This window comes from Stegodyphus dumicola, chromosome 12, assembly GCF_044657685.1.
Source record: "Stegodyphus dumicola isolate Sdum_Otavi_A_Nest chromosome 12, ASM4465768v1".
Classification (NCBI taxonomy): domain Eukaryota; kingdom Metazoa; phylum Arthropoda; class Arachnida; order Araneae; family Eresidae; genus Stegodyphus; species Stegodyphus dumicola.
Genome location: NC_140779.1, coordinates 43812798 through 43837882, shown reverse-complemented (window position 1 = coordinate 43837882; position 25085 = coordinate 43812798). Strand labels below are relative to the sequence as shown.

At 33.1% G+C, this 25085-nt stretch overlaps 1 protein-coding gene across 2 annotated transcripts in view; it reads right to left on the bottom strand.

Annotated features, from left to right (window-relative positions):
• LOC118198978 (peroxisomal targeting signal 1 receptor-like) overlaps nucleotides 1–25085 on the bottom strand; it is a 159956-nt gene that overhangs the window by 45349 nt on the left and 89522 nt on the right. For both annotated transcript variants that reach the window (XM_085827671.1, XM_085827670.1), the window contains exons 7-8: nucleotides 24763–24891; nucleotides 1233–1399 (exon numbers count right to left, since the gene is read on the bottom strand). In XM_085827671.1, the coding sequence (XP_085683797.1) occupies nucleotides 1233–1399; nucleotides 24763–24891 (296 nt within the window). The remainder of the gene's footprint in view (nucleotides 1–1232; nucleotides 1400–24762; nucleotides 24892–25085) is intronic.

Genomic DNA, 25085 nt, shown 5'->3' with positions numbered 1-25085 from the left:
CTGTTTAGATTAAACTTTGTTTCATTTTGTTATTTTTCATTGATGTGTAGAATACTCTAGATTAAAAAATTAAAAAGAAAAATTTACTTTAAGAATTATGAAATAAAAAATACTTATTACATAAAAACTTATTACTTACAAAAATACTATTATTATTTTATAATTTTATACTTGGTAACAATTGGTGGCCAAATAAAAAGAAGTATGTCTTTAACCGCCCCCCCCCAACGGAATGAAACCAAATTTTTTAAACCTATATTGTAACATAGAATTGTAAAAGAAAAACAGACTATTTGAAAAAGTAAAAAACATCAAACTACCTCTATAATCATGATAAAATTATCACTAATTTGAGTTCAAGTGAAGGATAAATTCACTTCAGTTCAATGAAAAATTTCTAGTGTTTGATTCAACAAATGGAATAAGTTGTGTTCAACACCAAAACAATAATTTTTTATTAAGTAAAAATTTGTATTTAAGTAAAAATTTGTAATGAATAAATAAATTAAAAAACTAAAATTGTAATGTAGTAAGGGCTGTTTCTAGTAAACTTTAAAAATGCTAAAAAGAAATTTAGAAAAAATATCATAAATTAAAGGTAACCTAAAAGAGAATAAAAGCAGAAAACAATCAGACATCAAATGTTACAGAATCTAGAACTCACTCAAGCAGGCTCTCTTGAGACTTTATGAGTATGCCCATTTTGTTAATAAAAGGGACAGGAAGCTATTTGACAGTTAATCTAAATTAAAATCAATGCTACAATTTTGACATGAATGCCTAATCCAACTGTGTTAAGAACATGAAAACAATACTGCCATGATAGCTTAGATATAGCTTTATCACAAAAAACAGCAGTTTTTGGTAGTGAAAACAATTTTTATAATAATTTTCATTCATTTACTTCTTTCACCCCCCCCCCCCCGATGATGAAACAAAGAATGTAAATTTCATTTTCTGTTTTAGTGTATCTGCCTCTATTTCTTGCAGTTTGCCACTGGGCTCCACCCCCCCTTTTTTTTTCGTTTTGTTTTTGCACGTGTTTTATTCCAAACTGAATATGGGATAAATTTTAAATGCATTTTTTTTTTTTATTTTGCATTATTACCACCACTTGTTGCTGCTATCAGCAGGCAACTGGATTAGATTTTGAAAAAAAAAAAAAAATTTTTTTTTTTTTTTTGGCTTTGTATTTATTCATTTACATATATGACAAAACAAATATCACTCACTTAGCAGCCATTTTTCCAAAAAATTCGCATTCTCGTTGAAGATCATTAAAAAGAACTTCATCATTTTGTGCTTCTTCCATCTTTTCATCTTCAGTTTGAGGGACAGTTTTAAAATCCTTATTAGCATGTTGACTCCCTTCCCAAACAACTTCCAAACCTTCAGCTGACTAGAATAAAGACATGAATTCGATTGACCAATAAGAACACAACAAACATATACACAGTGCTGCCATATGTTCTTTCAGTAAAATCTAAAAGCGTTGTAGTATGGTAACTGCAAATGAAGAAGCATGCCAATACTGTATGTCATGGTCAATAAGGTCATGCCAATAGCAGGCAGCAGTGAAAGATGGAGTGGGGAGCATATGAAAATCATACTGCTGTATTGGAATTATTTTGCTGCAGAAAGCGAGCTAAGAAATTTGTTTCTAAGCTGAAACCTCACAGTATCAATGAACAATTTGTGTTTCAGACAATAACATGATTTAAATAAATTGCTGTAAATGTGATCGTGTCAGTTCAGGCCATCCTAAGTGCGTAAGTAGGAAAAAAAAAAAAAACTGTGAATGCTATTCGTGCAAGAATTCGATGCAATCCTTTGCATAAACAAACAATTTTGTCTTGAGAAATAGATGTATCTCCACAGGCTATGTCCCATATTCCGAAGGATGATTTTTACATGTTGGTGCATACAAAAGGTAAATATGGCATTTACTAACTGAAAAATAAAGGAGATACACTGAGATACATACTAGGCTTTATTAGCGACATATAAAGAGAGGCAATATTGCAACATCCCATTCACAGGTGAAAAAATATTCACTGTGGAAGTCATTTAACAAGCAAAACGATCATGTGTTTGTGTGTATGCACAGTACTCAAAAGCAAGGAAAAGAGAAAGTTCCATATGTGCAGGGAGGGCACGCCTTCATTTCCGGCATAGTATGGCAGACAGTTTTCTTGTGGGGGAGCATCGAAAGTGCATTAGGCAAAGTAACGACTTCTGCAGCTGCCTATCAGATAATGCTGGAAAAGGCAATACCATTTATCAATTTGAAGCTGTTTGAATGAAAATCATGGATTTTTCAGCAGGACAGCACTCCTCCACACAAAGCAAAAACCAGGCGAGACATGATTTGTGCAGCTATTCATGAGTGGCATCAATGTCTTCACCATGGTATTGCCACACATGGTGATCATTTCAAATACTAGCATGTTCATTCCGTAGCATTTTTTGCTTTTTCAGAATTTATATTAATGGGTTTGCATAGTTTTATTTGGTAGTTACATGCAATGAAAGTACTGACAGAAGTAATGGCAATACTGTGTACACAAAATATTTCTATATGAAATATGATTCATAAATAGAAACCAAAACTCAAAATATCTTTAAAAAGTAATAATATGATCTTACAAAATAAAGCTAATTGTTATTCTGATGACCCATATAAAATAAAAGCAAATATTTATTAATTTAATCAGGAAACATATCTTTGTACCTTAAAAAATATATGAAATTTGCATGTTCATGGAATACTCAACACATTATAATGTACTGGTGAAACAGTAAATACAGTCAAAAATCTTTAATTCGGACTCGTCGGGACTTAGGCGATTCCGGATTATCGATTTTTCCAGATTATAGATCATCAGTTTAAATCTGGTAAGATGTCATGCAGAAATTATAAAATTAAAAATATGAAACCGTAATTTATGAAATAAAGAGCAATTATGATCTAGAGCGTATCAAAATTTACAAAAAAAAAAAAAAAAAAAAAAAAAACTTAATATTTGTTTACTTTATTAAAAATTTCTTTCAATGTAAGTTAAGTTGCTTCGTTTTTTGTATTAATAGTTTCTCTTTAATTCTATAAACAGACATAATTTCTTGTTTAGTTACAAAGTTCCACTGTTCCAAGTCCTGTAATTGCTGTGTCGATCATAATGACTAACTTGTCAATCAAAACCTTTTTGTTTTCAATAACCTCTCTGTCACTTCTTTCACTATCGGAAGCAGTATTTTCTGGATCTAAAACCATACTACAGATTTCGCCATCCATTGATTGATTGATGATTGGGGCATTGTCATTGCAATGAAAAACTTCTGTTATATCATCTTCATTCATTACCGCTTCTCCACATTTCTTTACAAAATTCGTTAACTGGAAAATTTCACCTTTAGTTTGTGATATCCAAAAACCTTAAAATTCGCGGCTATCATCTTCATCATCCTCGCCATGAAATACACTCACTACCAATAAGTATTTGGACACCTGTGATAGAAAAGAAAAACTAACTTTATTCAAAATCAATAGTTGGTACAGCCTCCACGAGAGGTAACTACAGCGTGGACCCTCCGGGGCATACTTGCCACAAGTCTTTGTATGACAGCTAGTGGTATTTTCTTCCACTTCGCTTGGAGAAGACATAGAACTTCCTTCAACGATTTTGCACAGATAGTGCACTCATGAATTCGGCGATGAAACTCGTCCCAGAGGTCCTCGATAGGGTTCAGGTCTGGACTCTGGGCAGGCCAATCCATTCGATGAACTCCATTAGCACCATACAAACCCTTGGTTAACATCGAAACATAACAACTGGCATTGTCGTCCTGAAAGTAACAGGGGTCCAACCCGTAAAACTGCCACAACATAGGAAGCACATTGTCATCCAAAATAGTGCAGTAGGCATCGGAGTTGAGCTTACCATGAATGGGGACCAAGGGTCTCAGCCCATACCAGGAGAAACACCCTCAGACCATAATTCCACCTCCACCGAACTTGACTGTTGGCACAATGCATTCTGGCAGGAGACGTTCTCCAGGTAGACGCCAGACCCAGACCCTGCCATCTGAGTGGTAAAGGGTGAACCTTGATTCGTCACTCCAAAGAACCCGTTTCCACTGATCTACGGTCCAATTTCGATGTGCTTTGCACCACATTAACCGAGCAGCGCAGTTGGACTTTGTGATCAAAGGCTTATGGACAGCAGCACGACCATGAAAACCAAGCAGATGTGCTTCCTTAGCCCCCGTTCAGACGAAGGCGTAAAGGGCATAAGTGGTTAAAGCCGAGCTCTGTTGCCAAGGCAACCAGTCACTGCTACGTCACAGAATCTGGTTTAGGGCTCGTGGCACAAGGTTCCAAGGTTTCAACTTGACTCCGAGTTTGGGATAAGCGTCGACCAATCAGAGCAAAGCTAAAATGAAGCGGCTTTCTTAGACGATTTCGCTGTCACATCGAAGGCAACGTTTTTTTTAATGTGGAACATATCGTATCCGAATGAGTTGTAATCATATCCGAATGAAATACAGAGTTGATCTCGCAAGAAATCTATGATGATGACATGCATTTTTTAATGAGTTTTTAATGCATTTTTTAATGAGTTTTTCAATTTATATTGAAAATTATGGATGAAACTCGTAAAGCGAAAATTAAGCTCAGGATTATGCATGCTGTGTATTATCCTGTAGATGATTGATCCCTTCCAATATTTTTCATTTTATTATGAAAATTCTTTAAAAAATGCATGCTTGCAAAAATTTTATTTTTTCTGTGTAAATTATTATTATTACTTTCTTTCTGTCTATAATTTTTTTAAATTATTACTGTAAATTTTTCCTGTTTAATTATTTTTGTATTTAAGAATAAATTTATTAAAAAAGCTGGAAATATTGTATTCGTATTTGCTTCAAATGCTGATTTTCTTTCAAAACAAACTTCATGAATTAATTTTACTAAAACATCAAATCAATATAAAAAATCTGCAGGTTTTTTAACAGTAAAAATATTACTTTAAAAAAAATTATTTTCACTTATTTAAGAATAGTCACAAAAGTCAATTCAATAGTGTAACCTTTGTATAAGTAATAAAAGATTAATCTTTTGAGAAAAATGCTCTTATGAATTCCAAGAAAGAAAAAATGTAGTGAAATATCCTTAAAACAGCAGTCAATAGTCTAGACAGTTTTGTCTCCTGTTGAAGTGCAGTTTTGTCTGTTCTGTTTTTTATTTACGTTCTCCATGAAAGGAATTTACTTTTAATGAAACTAAATAGCACACATAATATGGACTATAATTTAATGAATAGTATTTTTTATTATTATCCACTTTTTATTACTATCATTTGAATGGAGTTTTGATCATTAAATTCATGCTATTTCTCTGGTAGAAATTCCTGGATAAGGTATGAATGTTTATAATTTTGATATATTTGAAGACTTGGGTACCTAAAATTTGTCAATGTGAAATTACTTTTGAGATTTGGTCGTAAATAGAAATGACAGCATATCTTGAAATTAAATTCAGGGGTGCGGCTTATACATGCAAATTATTAAAAATAGATGTATAAAACTACTGGCAAGACAGCAAAATGTATTTAATGATTGAACATAAAACACATTGTTGGGTGAACGTTTCCTAGTATTGTACTAGTTGTGTTTGCTGGTCATTGTGACCAGTGGTGGGATACTAGTACTAGTGATAATTGATACTGGTAGTGCAGCAAACTACTATAGTGATCGACAGGGACAGTGAATAAGGAGTGCTAAGCACACATGCTTCGCTGTTACAGAAACATGTTCCTTTTGATTGAAAATTAAAAAAAAAAAAAAATAAATAAAATAATTATAATGTATGGTAAGTACTGTTTTTAGCTTAACTGCTTTCACACCTGCAAAATAGAAAAATATTATATACAGGTTATCTGTTAGTTATCCTCAAGGTTTGTTTTAAAATTAGACATATTTAGAATATCGTATTTCTCCTAAGAGAAATTATATATAAAAATTGAAGAAGGTTTTATTTAGTACATAAATATGCATGTGCATGTTTATAGTATAGAGTACAATGCAGAAATATTCCATACTACTTTGTACAGAAAGATATGTGCCAACCAAGTATTGGTCTTTCAAAAAAATATCTCTAGACCATTTCGTTATTTTTCTTTTTTTACCTTGTTCTGTTGCCTCTTGGCTAATGAGAAGGGCAGATAAAATATCATTCTGTTGAGCCAGCAAAACTTTGTGGCGAGCTGAAAAAGCCATGACACAACGAAAAAACCAAGCAGAGCGAATGCGGGAAATCAATCGAGCGGGAGAACAGCGCGGGAAAGTTGTAGACATTCCACACATGCGCAAATTTAGCTTCTCTCATTGGCCATGGCTTACACCTCGTTCTCGCAGGTGTGAACGGGTCTCCCGTATTTTATGCCGTTATGACTATGCCTCTATGCGCTTTACGCCCACGTCTGAACGCACCTTTACGGATGGTATTCATTGAAACAATACTCCCGGATGCCTGTTGAAACTTCTCGCGGATGAGGGCCATCGGTTGGGTGCGGTTCTTCTAAATTTCTCTGGACAGCACTCGTCGGTCTCTATCTCCCAGTTTCGTTGGTCTGCCGACTCGGGGCACATTCCGACAATCACCGCTCACCTTCCACTTCTTAATCACATAGGCCACTGTCGATTTTGGGTATTTCAGATCGCTAGATATGTCCCTTAATGATCGGCCACATTTTTTATACCCGATAATTATACCTTTCTCGAAATCAGAGAGCTCCGAACTGCAAGGCATCTTGCATGCGACTAAAGCCGATGCTGTTTCCTACACGATATATACCGGCGGAGTCCGTGATGTACCTTAGGACTGCACATATTGTCATTTGCATAGGTGTCCAAATACTTATTGGTAGTCAGTGTACGGTAGCTGGCCATGAATTATGCCAAGCATTTTTTTAACATATCTGGAGACACATTCTTCCATGATCTTGCGATGCTCCACACAGCAGATGTTATGCTAAAATATTTTTTTAATTCTTGAATAGTCTTGCCATTATGAACTATTCCGATATCCACAGGCTGAATGACAGACGTACAATTTGGAGAGAAGACTAATACGGATACGTTATTAATTCAGAAGACAAACAACAAATACGTTATCTTTCACTAAAACTTTAAGTGAAGTATGAGCCGAACAGTTGTCTACAATCAGGACTATTTTCAAGTCAACATGTGTAAACCAACTGAATTCAAATGTTGCTGATCCTTGGGTATTAAATGATTTGAAAACTAATCATTCATTAACGCTTAATTCATTCTGCTCTTTTATTTGCACGATATATAATGGGGAAAATCGTTACTCCTTTAAACGCTAGAGGTTGTGCATGTTTTCCCAATTTATATTTCCGATTTTGCATTATTAAAAACTTCTCATTCCTTAATTTTGGCACTCGGTGCTTCCCCAAATACCAAAAAGTTTGTCTTCCTTAAATACTGCTACCCCTTCTGGGTTTATGGTGAATAACATATCAATTATTCTTAATTAAAATAGCACTAAATGTAATCTTTTGGCCTATGAGTTTCATTAACTAAATATATTTTTAGCACATGAAAAGAAATTTTTGTTGAATTTTTCCTCGTCAAACATATCTTAGAGCATTTAAAAATCTATAATCATCGCTAAGCGTAATGTTAGCATAAAAGGTTACTGTACTCTTGTTTTTCAGTAACTAATATAAAAAAAATTTAGACATCACAGCATGAGGTATTATTGAAGCTATCATGTATTAATAAACATGCAGTGATGAAAGCAAAATATAATAATGACTCGCCAGTTCAGCATCAGGGATATAAAATAGGTGAATGTTTCGGTTTGAGATGTATGCTGAGCCAAATTATTAATCTCACAAATTTATGCTTACATGATTGTTTTTCCATGACGAGGTATTTTATTTAGTGCTGAAGTGAAAATCTACACATTTTACTATGGAAGGAAAAATCAAATGCGCATGTGTTAAGCATAGCAAAAAAAAAAAAAAATGTTTGTGGCTTTGAAGTTCATATTTTAGATCATTCTGGATAGACATATGGATATCGGACTTTGTACTGTACATTATTATTCCTTCAAATTTAGCAGAAATATGCAATGAATACTCTAAATATCTTTATTCAGACAGTACAGTAGTAAAAATTATTAAAATAATTTTACTAATCTTCTACATCTAAAACTAAACATAAGGTAATTAATGGCTTATGTTTAAAACACAATGAAAAAGATGATAAACACAGATGAATCATTTCCTTAATTTAAAGGCAAAGGAAAATAAAATACAGATTATGCAGAAATTTTACCGCAGGTTAATTAATACACAGTGTGACAAATAAACGGGAAGGTATTTTAAAAAACAGAAAAGTTGTATAACTTATGCTAATGTATAGTGTTTAAAATATAATCACGTTGTTTTAACACAAACAGTGACATGAATAAGAGTAATGGAAGACCATAGAGGTCCATTCTTGGAATGATAAAAAGTGGATGCCACAGCTGTTTGAATATCTTCAATAGCATGAAAAATGCTTTCCTATGAGAGAATGGTTTAGTTTAGGGGGGAAAAAAAGCAGTCATGAGGACGTAAATCCGAAGGATAGGAGTATGGTTAGATAAACACACTTGCTTAAGAAAACACAGTACTAAAAAATCACCAAATTATATATTATTTAGTTTCAAGTGGCTCAAATTTTAACTGCATCTCTTTTAAATATACAGTGGTACCTCACAATATGCATCTACATTAAAATATATCTAACTATATGTCTTTATTTGGAAGTGAAAAACATATCACCTACTATATGACATTTGTTTGGAATACAATTGATTTTACAAGTTTGTATTCCACGAGTCGCAATTGTGCACACTACGACGGGTCACAACTACACACACTACACTTGTTTATCTCCTTCAAGACAATAATATGAATGCCCATGAGCATCAGTATACCTGTTACTTCTATTCAGTACACAACCTGCAATTAACTCTAAATTTTTAATAAATTTTTTAAAAAATGTCGTCTTTTTTTGCATAATGTTTTGTAAATTCATTAACAGGAAAGTTAATGAGAATACTCAAGCAATGCAAGAAATAGTAAAAATCAACTTTGAGCTGGAAAAGAGAAAAAAAAAAAAAAAAAACATAGATTGTTTAAAAGAATGAAAATGGCATGTGTGTAGTGGAACATAATTTAATGTTTCTATATAATTATTAAGATTTCTTAAGTGGCAACATAATGTAATGTTTTGAATAGTTATTAAGATTCTGTGTGTAGCAGCGAGTCGAGCTAAAAACATCGTTACATGGAGTGTTCCTTGATAAGCGTTGCATAAGCTTTATTTCTTAAAAGTTTGTTATATTTTTATGTAAAAAATAAGTAACATGTTGCAAACAAGACTGGAAAATGTAAAAATAAATATACTGTTTCTTTTAAGACCAAAATAAGCATTTATTTCACTTATGAAATGCTCTGGCTGATCATTCGATTTCGCTTATTCATCAAATCCTAATGTGTATCCAGGATTTGGCTATTGAACACCATATGCTGAGTACAACAGTATCTATGAATGTTGAAAACAAAGGCACTATTAAATCAGCTAATGTTGTAAATGGGAGCGAAATTAATTATCAAACAAAGATCAGACGTTAGAGCAAGCATTCCCAAACCTATGCCTGCAGGCACCATGGCACCTGCTTATCATTTGTCTGCCTGACGCTGTGTGATCGCAATAAAAATGTTTTAGTTTTCAATGAAATATAAAATTGCATCCAACACAGATGCCAGTACAAACCACCATATGCTGAGACAACAGTATCTATGATTGTTGAAAACAAAGACACTATTAAATCAGCTAATGTTGTAAATGGGGTGAAATTAATTATCAAAGATCAGACGTTACAAACCTATACCCGCGGGCACCATGGCACCTGCTGATCATTTCTGTGCCTGACGCTGTGCGATCACAACAAACATGTTTTAGTTTTCAATGAAATATAAAATTGTATCCAACACAGATACCAGTACAAAGAGAAATGCAACCGATCTCTTTTCTTTTTATGTGCATGCATTATCCAACCATAAATTCAACTTGAAAAAGTAAATGGTGCTTGCCATCCAACAGTCTAGAATGTAAAATTCTTAGGGTAAAAATGGTTGGGAACTCCTGCATTAGAGGATGTCAAAAATAGCTTTTGAATTGTATAATACAGTCAAAAGTCGTTAATTCGGACACCCATAATCCGGAATGATCTATAATCCGAACCTCAAAGCTAAAAACTTTCTGCGCATGCACCGCGTTGACACATGCGCACAGGCGTTTACGCGTGCACGTAAGACCTTTTACCACTGTGCATATGCGTGTGCGCAAGCGCAGAATACGTTTTCGCATGCACGTTTTATGTATAACGGATGTTATAATCTAAAATTATCTAATTATCTATTTCAGTTAATATTGATGATTGCGTTGTTTCTTAATCTTCGAATTGGATCCGGCTTATTATTTTTTGCTGACTGTAAGAGCAATTTTATAAAAGTAAACTTGAACTTTCGATTATGTCAAATAGAATTTCCGATTCTGGAGCTCCCAAAGCATCGTACAAAACGAAAGTATGTTTCGATGTCCATCAAACAAAAAGTGGAATTGCTGCAAAAAATGGATAAAGACATGAAGAATGTGACAGAGAGGTTAGTGAAAACGAAAAAATTTCGATTGACAAGTTAGTCGGTATTCTCGGTACAACAATTAACGGGACTTGAACAGCTGAACTTTGTAACTGAACAAGAAATTGTGTCTGTTTATAGAATTAAAGAGAAAGTATTATCACATAAAACGAAGCAACTTAAAACAACTTACATTGAAAGAAATGTTTAATAAAGTAAACAAATAAATATTAAGCTTTTTTTTTTGTTTGTTTTGTTAATTGTGATACCCTTTAGATTATAATTGTTCTTTATTTCATAAATTAAGGTTTCATATTTTTAATTTTAAAATTTTTGCATGCCATCTTACGAGATTTAAACTGATGATCCATAATCCGGAAAAATCGATAATCCGGAATCGCCGAAGTCCCGACGAGTCCGGATTAACGACTTTTGACTGTAGTAAAAATGTTTATGTACAGTGTCATGTACAGTGCTTGATTTGTGTAAAATACATATTTCATGCACTGCATTTGAATTTTAATATTAAAAACAGCATTATTATAATAATAATAATTTCCTATAAAAGCAAATTAATCACTTTGCCTTTATTTCTCAATGGAAAAATTCACTTGATATATCCCTAAGGATTTGGAATGCATAATTTGATATATGAGGCACTACAGAATTTTTTCCCTCACATATCATAATTATACTTCCGATAAAACATTGCATTAACATTTGTAGTTTATATATTGTTACAATTTGAATCCCGACAACAAGAGTGATGGAAGAACAGTTAAAGCAATTCATGGCAGCCTTTGCTGCATTTTAAGAGATGAAAAATTCTGTTAAAGATGAGAGCTGTTCAAGCTGAGGTGAAAGTTGATCAAGAAAAGATTGAAGCAGGACAACAAAAGATGAAAAGAGAAATTACTTGCATAATAGAAAATAAAGGAAGGCAGAATAGACGCAGTTGAAAACAAAGAAGGGCAAAGTGAAGGAAAGGTTTCTTCTGTCAATGAACAAATAGAAGAAAGAGTTTTGGCCATAGAACAACAAATCGATTATAGCGTATCTTCTGTAAACGATCAAATAGAGGAAAGAGTTTCTGCTGTGCAGCAACGAATAGAAGAAATCGTTTCTGCCATCCAACAACAAATTGATGAAAGGGTTTCTGCTGCTGTCAACAAAGAAGTTGATACCTTAAAAGAAGTGCATATCGACAGAAGGAAGCAATTCTGAGGGTTTAAAATTTTTACTCATGCTTGCTCGTCCCTCCCTGAAGTTGGATGGAAAGACCTCCTGACAAGTATATTAGACGTAATTTTTAATAGCAGCAGATGCAAACAGAGAGGGATTCCCAAGGTAAAGCCTGTCATCTCACTGCTTCTCTGAGAGCAAACGTTGCGGATATCCTTCAGACTCTTCCGGAAAACCAAAGGCTAGATTTCGAAGCTTCAGCCGCCGTACTGAAACCGTGCTTTGGCGAGAAATGCATAAAAGATTACAGCAAACTTCAATTTAAATTGCATGAAGAGAAGCCTACGGAACAACTCCAGAAGCTCGCCACAGATGTTGAAAAGCTGTCCCACCTCGCCATCTCGGAATGCCCGACAGAAACAAGGAAAATCCTATCGGTGAAATATTTCACAGATGGCATCCTGGATCCTGATATACAGAAAGCTCTGAGAAAGGTGAGACATAAATGTCAAAGACATAAAAAGCACATTAATGCACACCATGAAATTCGAAGTGGCCCAGCAACTCGTAGAGATCGTTACCCAGTCAGAGCTGCATGAGTCCACGAGCCAGTAGATCATTTGATGGCACAATTAGATGATTTAACCAGATTAATTAATGCTTTGAGAAGGAGTAGGAGTGAGAACAAAGTGACTGTAAGGTGTTGGAAATGTGGTACTGAAGGCCACATACAATGACATTGCAGAACACCCCAGGGCACAAAAAATTAAATGGATGATGAACAACAAAATGCTCTCAGAATCAGAGGACATAACTATCCATCACATAAGAAGAGATCCTCACCTGGAAAAGATGACGTCTCGTTTGAAAGAACCTGCTCAGAAAGCTGCCAATATCATACTAGGGTTGAAGAGAAACGCAAAACTACCGGCTATTCTCCATCTCATATGCTCTTCGGTCGTGACCTTGGTCTGCCTTGTGACCTTCTGTTTGGTTGCGATCCGGATGCACCTTCATCGCCTGAAGAATACATACAAGATGTCCAGGCCCAGTTTGAAGTGATGCACCGTTCTGAATGAGAGCGAGTCAACTTAGCAACGGAGAAGGTGAAGACCAGATATGACACGAGAGCTAGTGGACATTGATTCAACGAAGGAGACTAGGTGTGGTTGTGAAATCCGATTCAACAGAAAGGACTCAGTTCTAAATTACAGTCACCTTGGGAGGGTCCTTACATGGTCCTAAACAGACAGAATGATGTCGTGGTTCGGATCCATAAGTCAACGAACTATAAACCTAAAGTCGTTCAATACGAAAGATTAGCTCATTACTATGGCCATCGTATGTAGTGTAAATAATTGTAAATAGTATACGATCATACTCCTTTTTGTTTCTAATTTTGTAAAATTTATGCACTTACTTGATTTGTATTTAGTATTTGATAATATTTGAGTTGTTTTAAGTTACTATTGCAATTATTGTTTCTGTTGTTTGTCACTGTAATGTAATGTTTATTATTGCATTGATGCCTTAGTTGTAAGTTTAGCTTCCTATCCAGGGATTGTAATGCATGGGACATGCAGTCCTTGGGAAGAGGGTTGTATTACGGATTTTGTATTTATTTAGCTATTTTTGGTAGAAATTGTAATTAAAATTGTTTTATATTCTTATGTAATGCAGCACGTGACTTATTTGAAGAGAAAGCAAATGTGTAGTTATCCAACACATAGGCTTATAAAGAGAAAGGTTTTGGTTTAAGTTTTGAATTAGCTACTTCATCATTGTTAAGTAAGTAAGTCATATAATAGGAATAATCTAGAAATGACACAGTCCAGAAAAAATTATTACTATTTTTAGAACACAGAAAGACTGTTATGGAGAATTAAGAGGCTGTGGCTAATTTAAGTTATAATTTTGACTTACATATATTTTATCCTACATATTCCACCTCCTTCAATGAGAAAATAAAATGAATAAAAGAAAACTACCAATTTTAATTTAGCAATAAGTACTTTTAATTTGGCTAAATTGTTTATAATAATTTTTCTGGGCTGTGTATTTCCAAATTAATTTGATCATCCTTGCTCACATAATCCTCCTGGATTACAGATGGCTCTCATCCAATCACACAGCTCAAAATTTAAACAAAGAAACCAAGGCTTTAAATATTGATGCTACTACTATTGTGGAGCCCTTTTTTCCTCGATTCACCTTGCTGCTAGTCATGAAGTTTACTTTCTGCTTCATCGTTTGTCTAAGAAGAGCAAATCTGTTTACGCATATGAAGGCTTGCTCTATTAACGGGAAAATATATATATATATATATGTATTTACATCAGTTGCCACATCTGAAAGTTTTTCCTCTCTACTATTCTCTTATCATAAGTATAAATGCAGCTGTTTTCTTAATCTCAAGATCTACACAGAATTATTATATATATATCATCAAGAAGTGGTATTTTATACATAAATGGAAACTATAATCCAAATTTTACTTAGCATTTTGGCAATTCAACATTCTGAAACATTATACACTATTTTGCTTGGAAGTGAGATAAAGTACATCTCATAGTCAACAGTATTTTTTCTCCTTCTGACACTACTCAGACCCCACTCAATCTATCAGCCAGATTGCCATCAAATTTGGCAAGGGAGACTAATGATGACAGGGGCAAAAATTCTCTAAAAAATAATTAGTTTCAAAAAGTTGCCAGCAGTGGAAAATATGGAGCTGCATGTTCTGAGAACAAGACAAATCAATAACAATGAACTTTCAGTTCAACACTGATTTAATACAGCAAATGAACTGCTTTAAAGGGTTCAGAGATAATATTTCAGTGCACCATAGCACTTTATTCAATAAAAACGTTTCTGTAGGAAGGCCATAGGCTTCTTGCAATATGACAACCCATGCCTTGAATTACACATTGCATTTTGTACATAAGTTTCACAATGGCTGAACATAATATGTCACTAGAAATGCTAAGCACAGACCGTGATAAATGTCCTTTAAGGTTGTGTAGGAAGCCCACCAAGACCTTGAACTTTAAATAATCCCATAGGAAAAAGTCACATGGGTTAGATATAGAGAGCAAGGTGACTATGCAAGTGGAATAAAGCCACTTGCGTATTTTTTTATGTAAAGGGATGGTGCAACAACAAATGTGCAGTAGTATTCCAGCCATCATTAAAGTTATCCAATCCCAAAAATTTAAAACTAGTCACCATATCACGTGTGGTCTTAACTCTTTGCGGCATGGTGTGTCCATATGTGTCCCGCCTAATTAATATTTATTTTCTCAGTTAGCAATTTCCATTAGAGATTTTCTAATCTTTTAAAAATAATCAATTTTAGTTATTATTTTTTTCAGTAGATGTCACTACTATATCAAAGCTTAAGTTCATAAGCAAAAAATATTCAAAATAGGATCACAGGAGTGATATCTAGGTATCTCGCATTTTTCAAAATTTTAAAAACTTTAAAATAAATTAGGGTATGTACGAGTCTTTTTAATATTCAAAGTTACTTTATTTTCAAAAATCTTAATTGGATTCAATATTTTAGAACATTAATTTTGCAGTTGAAATAAGTGGGTTAAAATTTGTCCCACCACACACTTGAATTTCTGCTCAATAGATGGCAGCACTCAAGTTTATTTTTTCTTTTCTTTTTGCATCTAATTTTTTCGAGTTTGAGCGCGCTTTTACATCCGTTGCATGTTCTGATGTGCTAAAATGTCTAGAAAAAAATTAACAACTCAGAAAGTTTTGGATCTTTTTACTGAATTGCCATCTGATTGTGATTCAAAGGCTTCAGATGTCAGTTCTGATTCAGATGAAATTGAAATCCAAGAGAGAATAACTGATGTTGAAGTTATTGCTGAAGAAGAACGGAGTTATTGCTGAAGAAGAAAATGGATAGCTGTGACAACAGGGCTGAGTTTGCAGAACCCTCAGAGTCTTCTGTTCTGTGCTGGAACAAACAAGAAGTTGATATTTCACTTCCAGAATTCAAAGAAGATTCGAGACCGACATGTGAGATTTTTGATTTGGATGATCCAACATCTGTAAATTTATTCATAAGTATATTCACCCTTAAGTTTATAGAACATATTGTTTTTCAATCAAACTTATATGCAACACAGAAAAACAGTGCGTTTTTCCCTCTTGATAGTAACGAGTTTTTGCAATTTCTCGTTGTAAATTTGCTAATGGGCATAAAAAAGTTTCCAAGTTATCGGGACTACTGGAGAAGTACTCCACTATTACACGATGATTATATAGCAAACATAATGCCTGTCAAACAGGTTCAGTTGGATACTGGAAAATTTTCATCTAAATGATAATTGTTTACAACCTAAGTGACGGGAAGCTAATTTTGATAAGCTATACAAAATACCCCCTCTTTTAAATCATCTCTCGGAAAGGTTTATGGCAGTTTTTAATCCCAATGAAACTCGGGCCATTGACGAATCAATGATTCGCTTCAAAGGGAGAAGCAGCCTAAAGCAGCATATGCCTAAAAAACCCATCAAACGCGGTTACAAAGTATGGATGCGATACCATGTCACTGGATTTGCATGCCAATTTGAAATTTATACTGGCAAACTCGGTGACTCTATCGAAAAACATCTAGGGTAGTGAAAACTTTGTGCCAGCCTCTTTATGATAAGAACCCTAGAATTTTCATAGACAATTACTTCAGTAGTTATAATTTATTTCTTTAAAGACACAGAACATCTATGCATGTGGCACTGTAAATATGGGTCGGAAGTATCTTCCCAAAAATTTAAAAGAAGACAAATTTATATCGAGAGGAAATATAGACTTTTCAGTTAGCAATTATTCAATTTATTGCAGAAAATTGAAGGATAAAAGATCCGTTTCTATTCTGTCTTGCTTGGAAAAGGCAACTGAAATGAAAGAAATTAATAGAAAAGAATGAGATGGAAAAACAAAAAAAAGTACTCTGCACAAACAGCATTATTTCATATAATATGAATATGGGATATGTCAATATATTTGACCAACTGAAAGGACTATATGAAATAGACCGCAAAAGCAAGAAATGGTGGCACAAGATCTTTTTTTTAACTTTTTAGATGCGAGTATAGTAAACGCATTTATTCTATTTAAGTTTGTTCGCGAACCTGATCATGATGTAAAAACAATGAAAGATTTTCATCTCTCAGTTACAGAATGTCTAATGGCACTTGCAGGCAAGAAAGAGCTGAAAAGAAAACTGAAATCTTCAGTTCAAATAAAAACTAAAAAATCATTCATAGAACCAGAAAAGAGACTAAAAAATGTAATTCACACACCAAAGAGAATGAGCAGGAGAAGATGTGCATATTGCAGCACATCGAAAGAAGAACAACGAACATTTTAGATGTGTGAAACATGTGAAGTGACTCTATGCTTACAAAAGAATGAAACAACATGTTTTTCAGTTTCATGAAAAATGACTTTTTTCATTTTTAATCACATATAAATTTTTTTGAATCAAGTGCCAATTTTAATATTTTATTTAGTATCGTATGTACACGTATCAAATTTTAATCTTAAAATAATATCCAAGAAAATATTTTATTTTGTTCCTAAAATTAAAAAATATTAAATATATTGTACAAAGGCATTTTAATGTGTTATTATCAATATTTTAGAATGCATGTTTTATTTTGTTTATTCATTCCACATATGATTTTTTTCCTGCTATACACTAATATGCTACAAGACATGGGCTAGTTGCATGGTGTGACAAACAGTATCCCACCTTCCCCCCCCCCCCGTAAAAAATAAAAGTGCAGAATTTTTTTCAAGCCTGAAAGACACCTAAGTAAGTCCATCCGACTTATTCTAAGCCATTTTTTTAAAGATTAAAATATATTTCAAATATGCGTGGCACAAAGGGTTAAGAGTAATGTTCTCAAAAAGGAATACTCCACTGATGTGCCACACCAAACAGTGCAAAGCCACACCAAACGGTGATTTTTGGTGAATGCAGTGAGATTTCCTGAACTGCATAAAATTCTTCAGATGCCCAAATTCGAGAACTGTAAGTGTTAACAGTCCCATTTAGGTAAAAATGGGTTTCATCTCCCCAAAAACTTTCCACAGCCAAATATCATAATTCTCCATCCTGGCAAGAAATTTCAAAACAAATATCATCTGTTTATCATAATTGTTGTGTTTACATTCCTGTATATGGCTTACCTCATATAGATACAACTGAAGAATTTCCAGAAAGATTAGTAATGCTGTTCAAAGATTCATATCCAATTGATGTGCAGTTCCCCAAGTACTTTTATTATCACCAATAATGGTCCCATAGGTGACATCAACAATTACAGTCATGAAATCATCACAGTAACTGTCAGGTTTGACACCACCTCTATCAAAACAAACTGCTAAGGATCCTGTTTTCTTCAAACTTTTGAATCATGCCTTTCAAAACATTAATCTTCTTTTTTCTTTACATACTGGTCCCACATATACATTTATAAGCAAACATTATCAACACATCAAGAGGAAACAATTTAAAATACAAATATGAATTGTTTAATAAGAAATATACAATGCATTAAACATTACATATATTACTTTAGATGATACCTTATCATTGTTTTTCCCATGTACGCAGCAATCCATTTTTGCTTTAAAAAATCAGAGAATTGCACAAATTCAGCATCATGTACACCAAAAAGGTTTTATTAAATCTAATAACAAAATCATTCAAAATTCCATGTAGGATTTTGTGTGATATAACTCAAAAAAAAGGGGGGGATCAAAATCAGCAATATTTAAAAATATAGTAGCAGACTTAAAGAAATAATTTTTTTAAATAATTTAAATTTTGATTCAAGCTAGCAATAATACTTTTTTTTTTCTCCAAATTCCATTTGTACTTCTTCGGTAAATACAATTTTCACTATAAATTTTTAATTAATTTAAAAGAATTTAACAGTTTTGTGTCATTTTAATGGCCATAAATTGCTATAAGTACACTGTTCGATGTGAAGGTACATTCCCATACCATGCAATGCAATGCACTTCAAAAAATGGCAACATTAAAAAACATGTCCTCGGGCAGGTCATAAATGAGCATTTCAAATTGGTAGGAAGCTTTTAATGATCAGTTTTAGATTTATTTTTTTAATATATTCTCATTACATAATTGTCCCACTATAGTATATACAGTAAGCCCACGCTTAACGCTGGTTCGTTTAATGATGTTTCAGTTTAACGTGTTACTATTGGAATAATGAGATTTCCTGAAAACTGAACGCAGCATTGGACTTCCCCAAAATCGAAAGTGATTTATCGGCATTACCTCTCCTCTATAGTGTTACACAACAATATTTTTATTATTTCAAACATTTGTTGCTGTTACTGCAAGTAAAAATTTATATATGTAATGATTGATATAGTGATAAATATTATAATTTTTAGTTTTTAATATAGGTGATAATAAGAAACACGAAAATAAAGCAAAATGAAAAAGCATTTCACAGAAAAAAAAATGCAAGTGCTTAGAAGATTAGATGGTGAACTTCAGTGTCAAATTGGTGCTGCAATCAACTTCAACAAATAAGGACAATTCTCAAGAATAAAGAAAAAATAGAGTTATCAGCAACTACAATACAAAAACCTCTGCATCTAAGAATAACTCGTTCTAGAAACACAATAGAGATGGGAAAATGACTTTCTATGTGGACTCGCAACAAATTGAAAGCAATATGCCATTAAGACAAGCTATTATAATGGAAAAAGCAAGAAAAATTTTTAATCACATTTAGATTGAAACAGATGACACAAATGAAACTTTCGTTGCAAGTTGAAGATGGTTTTATAGATTTAAACATTGAGATAATCTTCACAAGATACAGATTACAGAAAAGGCAACAAGTGGAGATATAAAAGCAGTGGCTGAATTCCCAGCAACATTAAGAAAAATAATTGAAAGAGGAAACTATTCCCCAGAATTAGTTTTAATTTCAATAAAACAGGCCTATTTTGGAAAAGAATACCAAAACATACATTTCTATCCCATGAAGAAAAACATGTGACTGGATTTAAAGCTGCGAAAGATGCTTAACACTTCTGGGTGCTAACACAAATGGAGACTTCAATACAAATTAAAGCCACTTTTTGTTTATCATTCCAAAAACTCAAGAGCAATGAAAGGAATATTAAAATCAACTTTACTTTAGGAGTCTAATAAAAAATCATAGATAACTATGAAAATTTTCCAGAATTGGTTCACTGAACATTTTTGCCCATCTGTTAAATGATATTGTGAAATAAAATATGTTGTCGTTGTTGATATGAAAACAAAATGTGAAACAAACAGGTTTAGATGACATAAATGTAGGAAGATCTCAAATTTTGCAACAAACAGCAGAAAGTCTCTAACGATGAGCTCAGGGAATTAGCAGATCAAGAACACAAAAATATTAAAAATAACTATTCTGAAGAAGACCAAAAAGAATTTTCAATGGCATTTCTACAAAACCAGTTTAGCTTCCATAACAGAAATTATGGGCTTAATGAAGTAGATTTTGATAGGAGTTCAAAGGCAAGACATGATGTCATGAATGCCTTGTCCCCTTATCAACAACTTCTTATGGAGTGGAAAAGAAAAATGCAAATTACATTAAATACCTTCTTGATAAAAAACAGAAAATTGGAAATGCAGAAATATCTGATCTAAAATATCAATGGTGACTTGGAATTTTACTTATTTTTATATATTCATTTCTTATGTTGTAAGAAATAACTTTTTATTTTGTATTGTTATAAAAAAAAATATTTATTGAACTTAAGTAACAAAATACTTGAATAATTTTTATTTTATACACAACGCCATTATTTACATGATGAGACGACCTCGTTTAACGCTATTTCACGCTCTACTTTGATGGAATGTAACTTCCGCATTAAGTGAGGTTTTACTATATTGTATATATTTAGAACTTCTAAACAGGAGACATTAAAAATAACTACAAGTAGTCCTTCTACAACACAGCATCCTGTAACACGCTTTCGCTATAACACGATTCATAAATTGCGAGAACCCTCCTACAACACGTTTTTTTTTTTTTTTTATAATACGGTTTCTCTCTAACATGATAAAAAAATTGCCCAAGCAACGGAAAGAAGTTTAACGAACTCTCCACAAAGATTTTCCATATTGAGCAAAGCACCCATATAGTAATTTAACACATAAGAATCCTTGTTTTTAAGTTTTGCCAGTTGTCTTCCAAGATGCAGTACCCACAAAAACAAATGTCCTCAAGGAGATGAGCCACATGGTGGTGAGCAACCACTGAATTCTTAACCTGTAATGGAGGAAAATCGTTTCTTTGCATGAAATTCAAAGCCCAATAACACAACAAAAACAATACTCATGTCTCAAGAGAACACAATCACCAGATAACAATGAAGAAACCTCACTATCGCAGAAGGTGAACAACATGAGGTCACAATAAGTGCTCTAAAACGCACAACCTGTACATTTGGCTTCCAAAATTCGAATCCTCATCTTTGTGGCCTGAAAACAAAAGTATCTCATGCTGCTGGTCGGCAGTCTGCGTCTAGTCACAGAGTGTTAAAGAATAACTTTTTCACTTTTAAGACATTAAGTTTCAGACCCAAAACATGTTCAATAAAGGTAAAGACACAACGTTTAAGAGGTAATTTATTTCTTTAGAAGTAAAGACACAAATTTTTGGACCATCTTTTAAAAGGAGAAAAGTCATCTCACATTGGGAAAAGTTTTAATCTGAATGAAGTAACAGTCCGAACCTATTAAGAAAAATGAAAAAGAAATTAAGTGTAGTTCCTGCAGGATCTTCGACATCCGCAAAACGTGCAGTTTGCCTCTCGAGCGCCAATAATTGAGAAGATGGAAAAGGCACTCAGCATTTGGATTGATGACAGCTGTCAAAAATTAATTCTGTTGGGTGCTAATATCATTAAACAAAAAGCACTCAAAATTTTCATGCACCTTAAAGAACATGGAGAATCCTCTGTCAACCCAGATTTTGTAACAAGTTGGTTCATAAATTTCAAAAAGCGTTTTGCAATTCATAGCATAAGAATTTAAGGAGAATCTGCATCGGCTGATTGTGAAGCTGTTAGGATGTTGATTATGAATCTAAAGATCGGCTTTTAAATTGTTTTGTTCCAGACACTGAACGCTACTTAAGGCAGAAAAATTTGAACTTCAAGGTGCTATTACTATTAGATAATGCTCCACGTCACCCATAAGATTTGAATCATCCCAACTTCAAAATACTTTTCCTACCACCTACTTTGTTACTCCAACCATTAGATCAAGGTATTATTTATACCTTTAAAAGATATTACATAAGAAGAGCATTACAGTGAATTTTAGATGTAACCGATTCAAAATCAATTAATGTAATAGAAGCTTGGAAGACATACAGGACAGCACTATCAACATGGTATCTTTGTCTCTGAAAGAACCGAAAGCATCAACATTAAATGCATGTTAGGAAGATGAAATAGCTCTCTTCAATTGAAATATAAAATGTGCGGTAATCGTCAAAGAGTGAAATTGGTGGTAAAGAACTTGCTAAAATCTACCACCAAGATGAAGGTTACCTAAAAATACCACCAAGATGAAGGTTTTTGTCGAGGATGTTGTTCAGATGGCTGTTGAGGACGTTCAAGAATTATTTGCGGAAGCAGATTTGATTGAAATGGCATCTGAAGCTGTAAATCAAATCGATTCTGAGGACACTAGCACTGATGAAGACTGTAAAGTTAATAATTTAATATTAAAAAAAATTAAAAGAAGACCTTGGTTGAAAATTTCGAATCACTTTCTTGACTGCAGACCCTTAAGCTGAAATAAGGCGAAAATTCAAATGGGAGTTGCAAAACTGTCTAGCTCCATATCAAGAAATTTACATTGAGCTGGTCAGAACTAGTAAGCAAAGTAAAATTACAGATTTTTTAAAGAGGGCTGCCAGAATTTTAAATGAAGAAAAGAAATTCTGAAAGTGAAAACGATTTCATTCCACTGAAAAAACGCTCTCGGTTGATTATACTGACAGCGAAGAAATTTGTTAAATAAAGTTGTGTTAATTTAAAATATGTAATATTTTTTTGTTTTGTGTTGTACATACATATATATGTTTCATAAAAATTAAGTTGGTTATGTAGAATTAAAAAAATATTTTTTTAATAAATTTTTGGAATGTAACCCCCCTTTTTATACTGGCTCCGGGTCTTATACAACATGGTTTCCACAACATGGCATTTTCTATGAACCTATCTACCGTGTTATACAAGGATTACCTGCACTTCCTTCAAGAATGCGCACATTAAACATTATGCATTAAGAAAGGCCATCAGAAGAAATTAACAAAAAATAAATCCATTAACTAATAAAACAATTTAAAATTAAAATTCAATAAAATGTATAGAGATAAATAAAAACTGAATTAAATTTATAATAAATAGTTAAATGGTACAAAAAATACCAGACATCATCTTATAAGTATCACTTATTGTAACAGAGAGATTACTAGGAAGAGTAGGGAGTATGGAAGAAAATTATCATTGAGGAATATAGGCTTGAAAAGAAAAAGAGATGATTCCAACATTTTCCATCCTGACCATGATATCCGATATAATTTTAGCTGTCAAGCAGAATGTGATAGAAGAAAAATTATTCCCAATTCCAAGGAGCGACACATACTGAGGGGAAAACATAAGGTTCTGTACTCCATCACCTTTAATATTTGGCTATATCATTCTGAAAAGTCTGTAGCAGCTCTTTGCCATAAGAAACCACTAGCACTGGACACGTCTGGGACATTTATCTTAACATTTCACTACTTCAATACATGTGACACCCGTTGATTTAGGAACATAAGTAACAGCTTTTTTTACATTTTGTTACAAACCGTGAGTAAAACTGACATTACTCAATTGGTGGATAACAATGGCATGTAAAAGTAATTATAATTTACTTACAAATGCAAAGATTTGGAATTTATAAATAAATTTTTACACTACTCTAATTATAAATTTTTTATACTATTCTGGTATGTCCACAGCTAATTCTTTTAATATGACAGAATTCTAACGTTTAAATACATTAAAAAACTGCTTCGAATGGTTTAAAAATATAAAATTAGAAGTTGAATTAAAATTTAAACAAAATAGCATTTGGCTTTTATAACATACATTACATCTTTTATGAAGAAAGCTGATATTTTGATTGTACTGCACTAATTTCTTTATGTTTGAGAAAAACCATGCGATTTACAGTCATTTTTTCCATCATGGGCAACTGAAAAAGTCTTTGTTCCATACAGTGCATTGTGCATGACTTGGAGCTCTTTAGCTTTTTATTTTGAAGGAGCATAATTCACAGTCTTTAATTATTTCCAGTTTAGCTACAACTAAGAACAAACACAGGCTCTTTTTTTTTTTTTTTTTTTTTTTTTTTTTTCCTCATAATCTAAAAGGAATGGAGCAGAACAGTCAGCAGGGTAAGCAAGCTCTTTGCTGTTAGGTGATTGGACTGGAAAAATTAATGGTCAAAGTTTGCAGATCTATGATTGGCTACAACTTAAAAACCAGCAATATTACTACCCATATGATACATTTTTCAAGTCATGATCATTTTATTAATCATCAAACAAATAAGTTTTGCTCCGTTTTCATTCCATTTCCCTTGCCATCTTTTGTTAAAATCCAGTTTTTTCCAGACTTTCCGTAGCTCATAAACTTTAAGGAATTTCCATTACAACTACAGAGAATTTGTAGCAGTTAATGTATAAATTACACAAATATATAAATTACACAAGAATTCAAAACTTACATTCACCCGTGGAGAAGCAAAGTCTGCACTCCATATATCAGCAATGATCTTTGTTGGCAGTTGTTTCTCTCTCTCTATCTGCTCTAGATCAAATTTTCCATCTCCAACATTTCGAATAAATTTCATGAACTAAGTAAGAAGGCAAAATTAATGAAATAATAAGAGGATATACTTCAAAGACAATCTGCAAAAGTGATATTCTGAAACATAAATAACACACATATGGTTAAGTACATATATATATGATAATGTTGCAAGCTATCAGTTTGCTGATATCTCTCAGAAGGATCACTCTATATACACAATTAATAATTTATATTAAA